The sequence below is a fragment of the Convolutriloba macropyga genome, chromosome 11 (assembly GCF_964194025.1).
Source record: "Convolutriloba macropyga chromosome 11, txConMacr16.3, whole genome shotgun sequence".
Lineage (NCBI taxonomy): Eukaryota > Metazoa > Xenacoelomorpha > Acoela > Convolutidae > Convolutriloba > Convolutriloba macropyga.
The window spans coordinates 58,463,523-58,469,307 of NC_134478.1; the positions used below are offsets into that span (position 1 = coordinate 58,463,523).

Below are 5,785 nucleotides of genomic sequence, written 5' to 3' on the forward strand. Positions count from 1 at the left end.
CCATTTTGACCAGCTTTGTCATTGCAGTCGAATAATGGGAATAGCTTGTCAAAAACAAAAATTCCCTAACCTTTCAGCAAATCTATTGTCATTGCTTTCAAAAATCATTTGATTTTAGCTCAAACAGTAAAACTCATATCAAACTAAATTTCTGATCCATTAGTGCTAAAGAAGACAAAAAAGAAAAATGAAAACCCACGGAACACTAGCCGCAATAGCTTTGTAGATCTACAGACAAAAAAGACAGAACAAAAAAAAACTCTTTTCATTAAAGGATGAGATGTTATATTTTGATTAAAAATCTGCATAAGTTATTGCTGCCTCTATTAGCTGCTCTCAAATAACCTTCATTTAGAGTAAAAACACATTCACTTGACCTTATCTCTTTGACTTAAAGTTAACACGAGAAAATTTCAAAGTGATGAAGTCGTTTTTGAGAGTGAGTTAAGTCACGTGTGACCAAAAACTTAATCACGCGAACGAAAGAGAAAACTCACCCCACAAAGAGTTAAAAATGACAGCACGCGCGCACTTCAGTTGAAATTGGGTGAGCGAACGAACAAAATGCAGATTTGAAGTTATTGTCACATCATATGGTCGTAACAAAATTTTTGACGACGAATTAAAAAAAAAAAACAAGAGAAGTCCAATAATAGCCCCAGCTATCGCCGTGCGGCTAATTAATAACAAAAATTTGTGCTAAAATGCCAAACAGCCGGCAGATTGCCGCAAAGTAGCAAAGATAGACGCTTGTGGCTTACTATGAATTGAAACAACTAAAGAAATAAGATTGACAGATTGACCAAGAGATTTTTGAAAGACCACTAGACTTTTTGGGTTAGATTCGGACTGTCATTTATATGAGACGCATTTGCTCTACAATGAAAAAATCCCATCGGAGCTTTTTCAAAATTAAAATTCGACATTAAAACTCAAGACTCTATTACTCAGGAATTAGGGCATATGAGTTTGGCACTACTTAGATGCACACTATTGACCTTTAATTAGTAAATGTTCATAAAATTTAGAAATCTGTAAGTGAGTTCAGAAGTCATTTTTTGAGTTAAGTAAGTCACGCCATTGAACTAAAAGCAAAAATGACTTCAAGAACACAAATCTTAACTGCAAAGCAGTAGAAGTCAAGGAAGTCATTGAAACAGTCAATTCCATGAAGTCAGGGTAAGACGAAACAAAAATCTGTTCGACGAAGTAAAAGAACATAGCAGGACAAGTCCTGAAATACAATTTAAAGAATTGAATGAAAAACTTAGAAGTACTCTACCTGACCAGCAGATCAATTGGACAATGCCAGCCAAAGCACAAACAAAATCTCAAAATTGAGAAAAAAAACAAATAGAATCATTGCTAAAACTTTAAAGCCTCTGCCCCGAAGGCAAAATTTGATCCTTTTAAATATACCTGTTACAAAAATACGTTCAAAGTCAACTTTCAACTTTGTTTCTGAAATTGCAGCAGTATTATATCTGCAAGGCCTGAAAAAATTCATTGCCCCTTGAAGATCGATTAACTCGAAAATGACCCAAAACTTTTTTTTAAGAAATCAATTGCAAATTTTAATGAAATGTTGCTAAAAATTGTGATATTAAAATCATAAGAATCATTTCTGTGTTTCTAGAGGCTATCCAGTAACCCAATTCCAAGCCTTAAAAATTCGAAGTTCGATAGGCAGTAATTTATTTTTAAAAAAATTCAAATTTTAAAAAACATCAATTCGTTCTTTTTGAATGTTGAAAAACATTCAACTGCCCCCTAAAAACTATTTAACAACATACTATCAAACCCTGTATGAGCTTATATGGCTACTTAGGCAAGAAAAACTTTAATAATTTGAAACAAAAAAATTCGAATTCAATTTGAATTGTTGAAAACAAATCCATTGAAGCTAACAACCATGCAGTAACTTTTTTTCAGATCGTGGGATAGGGTTCCTGGCACTTGAGGATGGACAAACATTAAAAACTGACAAAAACTTTAGGAAACCTTAAAAAAGATTGCAGATTTTATCAAAAAAACGCTAACATTCGAGACATTAATATGTTGAAAACCAATCTGTTGTTATTAGAAACTATACAGTGCCCTATTATCAAACCTTAAAGGAGATTCCCTGGCCCCTGAAGCTGGAAAAACTCAAAAAATGACAAAAATTTTCAAAAAAACTTGAAAAAAATTGCAAAAATTAATATCATTTTGCGTGTGTGTGTTTGTAGTATCAAAACATATAGCTCAATAACTGCTCATAGCAAGTAATTATGTCTCGTAAAAGGCCTTCATCAACTTTTTAAAACTTCAACCTAAGACTAATCAAACAAAAAAAAATCACAAAAAAACCCATGAAAAATTGCACTATTTTGATTGAGCCCAAAAACTCCTAAAAATGACATTTTAATCTTAAATTGAGGCCATCACCGCATCTGCATCACTCTAAGCACTTGAAGGACTACTAACGTCCATTTAAGGCCCCTTAACAATTCTTTTTAATAATTACCATAGAGAAACCATTTTAAGAGTGAGCGAAGTCATTTATTTAGAACAAATATATAAGAGCATAGAACTCCAATGTGTGCGCAGAAGTGACATCGCAAGAAACATTTATCGAAAACTGTATCAATGTTTGAACAAAAAGCTGCTTTGACCCCAGTGTTTTCACCCCCACCCCCCCCCCCCCCCCCCCCCAGTGTTTTTTGCGCCTCCCAGTAACAAATTTCATGTTATATAGCACGTTACTGTGTAAAGAAATAGCACGTGTACCTGGGGGCGTAAAAGATTTAAGCCCACTAAGCTGGGGGGGGGGGGAGAGGAGGGGAGGGGCAAACAGAATAGCTCCGAAATAGAGCATACCAAGGATGGCTGGCCCAAAGGGGTTCCGGGCGGAGGCCGTTTGCTAGACTTCATCTTAGTCTGGGGATCGGGATTGAATCCGATCTCAGCCAGCATGTCTGCCAGTTTGTTCCTGTCGATTCCGCAGTTGGGAGCCACGTTCTTGGCACACCTCTTGTGCACGTTCATATTGCACAGCGTGCATTGGAGTCCCTGCTTGACAAGACCATAGAGCAGAGATCCACAATGGTCGCAAAAGTGGAACCGCTTGTACGTGTGGGGCTCGAACTTGTGCGGCATGTTGATTTTAAAGCGACCCAAGCCAGGCTAAAAAAGGCCAGATTATGAATCATGCTATTTGTGCGCTAATTTTTAATTCACTTATTCTCTTTTCCGGTTTAAATCAACTCGAACTCATTGCGTTTTATAACCACTTTAAGTCATCGCGATTCTCTTGCTTACTCGAGACCTACTTTTAGATTTAGATCTCAGTCACAGCACGTGAATCTTCATGTTCTATAAGAATCAAGTTTTCAATTTTGACAACAAATTTAATTGTAGGAACAGTGATCACAATACGTACGATTTACGACAAAAAATTCGACCATCATTTACGACGCGTTGAGATGTGTTCTAAATAGGCAAACCTGGCTATCTGTAGACATAGCATCGTTTGGCTCGTCCTCCGGCTTGGGGCATCCAGGACACCTGGTGAGCATCTTTTGATGACACTTTTTGTGGACGACCACAGTGCACACCTGACACTGGTAGCCCTGCTTGTTCACGACACCCCAGATGAAGCAGGAACAGAGGGAGCAGAATGTCGGCTGTTTTAGATACGTTGCCATGAATTTGTGCCCGTTCACTTGGTGGATTTTCCTTCGCATCGCACCCCGACGCATCTTGATAGCGTCTTCTCGCGCTTGGAATACGCGCTCATTGTTGGCAGTCGGCTCTGTAATGAACAAACAATTTATAGCAGTTGTACCAGTTTTTCAATGAAGATATTCCAATCAAAATGCAAACCTTTTGTGAATGTTCCGATAAGTTCAAAGAAAACTCGTAATCGTCCGCTAGGCTCCAAATCCAGCTGAAATAAAAACGCAATTTTATATCGACAAATTTTACACCAATATCATATCAACAAAGGAAAAGTCGAATAGCTTCGTTCGCTACGCAAATCATTATCCACCAACAAATTTTTCTTATAACGCTACGTTCAAATTGAGCAGCAAAACACAAGAATTTAGCGACAAGTTTTATTAGCGGTATCTTTCTTATTAGCTATTCCAACAATTGTTGTGCTATAACATTACTCCCTCTGCTTTCGACAATTATCCAAAGAGATTCAAAATAAATCAGTTTGTATTTAACATATGACATCTTAGCGTAAATTAGTCTGATCCGATCCGTTTTCGAGTTCTTCAATTCGTTTACAAAGACACCACCAAAACTTCTTGAAATTACAACTATTAAATCGCGGCCGCTTGAGAAAGGTGATAAGGAAGAGTAACTAACTTATCTTAGAGGAAGATAAGAGATGCACTAACCCATATGTCAGCAGTTTGGCAGCTATTTGTGTCTAGAGAAACTTCTACAATTTCATCGAATAGGACTTTCGTGTTGGCCACGAACTCGTCCGGTGGCAGCGCAGTGTCGTGGAATATGGTGAAGCCAAAGTTCTCACCGGATGAAACGTCTATGGCGAATTCCTCTTCCCACTGAGGGGCGTCAGTCTTGGTTCTAGTAGTCGTCCGGCCCACATACTGCTCGTCGATGTTGATGCTAACGAATGGATCTAAGTACTGCTGAGGTTTTCTCGATATACTGAGATTGGGGAAACGTGTCGAGAACTCGGTAGGTTTCAGGCCCTCCGCTTCGATCACCTTTAGCTTGACTTTTCCGTCGAATAAAACCATGTTGATTAATATGTCAACGCTTGGCTGTTACTCTAGCTATTGGGCATCGCTTGAAATTGTCAAAGTTATCTGAAAACAAAATCTGTCCAACAGAATATAATTTGACGCTAACTATTAAATTTGAACTCAATACATTATTATTATTGGTTTAAGCAGTATTTACATACTCAAAAGTGCTGTACAATAGATTTCTTAGAATAAACATGTTTTAAGTTTCTTTCAGAGGCGTTCCACAAAGAAAAATCATAACGGATTTTCATTCATTAGATGGGGTCCTTCAGAGCAGAATGCATAGAGTGTAAGATAACTTAACTAGTTTCAGAACACACATTAATTTTTGAAAATCAGAAACTAATGTCACCTTAAAAATTGTCACCCTAAAATTCGGGACAGAAGAAAGGCGTTGGCAATATCGTCGCTCCAAGAACTCATTTTGGTTGCTTTCGTTAAACAGCGGCAGTGATGTGCGCAGAGAATTTAGAAACGGACTTTGCCAACGCCTTTCTTCTGTCCCGAATTTCAGAGTGTGCATTTTTAAGGTGACATTAGTTTCTTCTGCTCGGAAGTATTCCCCACATGCAATTATTTTTCGTTGACAGGAAGTAGTTTTATAATGTCAACCGCAGCTCCAAAGGCCTCTTCAAAACGGTTCAATATCCATTAAAGAACAAGTTTGTTCTCAGACACAGAACAAGCGTTATTACTTAGCACGACATAATAAACAATATTAGTACACCCGACAAAACCAATTACTGCCCCAATAAGAAGTACTGCCCTCTGATCAAATCAACGGAAAAATAGGTTCGAAGCAATCGTACACCCCAGAAAACAAGGAACGCCTGAATTGTCCTTCAAACTTCAATAGACAGGTAATCTGATTCTGGTCGCAACAAATGACCTGCTGCTGAAAGACGGCTCAAGGGATTCAAAATTTCTGTACGAAACACTACAAGATCAACCCCCACGTGCCAATCGTCCATCATTGAACGTCCAACATTGAACTTGCCCTAATGACCTCAGAGTAGCCT

At 38.0% G+C, this 5,785-nt stretch overlaps 1 protein-coding gene across 1 annotated transcript in view; it reads right to left on the reverse strand.

Moving 5' to 3' along the window:
- The window catches only part of LOC142349549 (calcium-independent protein kinase C-like), a 21,022-nt gene extending 16,162 nt beyond the window's left edge, over window positions 1-4,860 (reverse strand). Inside the window, exons 1-4 of the mRNA XM_075401184.1 lie at window positions 4,389-4,860; window positions 3,865-3,928; window positions 3,486-3,793; window positions 2,797-3,165 (exon numbers count right to left, since the gene is read on the reverse strand). Of these exons, the coding sequence (XP_075257299.1) occupies window positions 2,797-3,165; window positions 3,486-3,793; window positions 3,865-3,928; window positions 4,389-4,757 (1,110 nt within the window). The 5' untranslated portion in view covers window positions 4,758-4,860. The remainder of the gene's footprint in view (window positions 1-2,796; window positions 3,166-3,485; window positions 3,794-3,864; window positions 3,929-4,388) is intronic.
- Window positions 4,861-5,785: the final 925 nt, after the last annotated feature.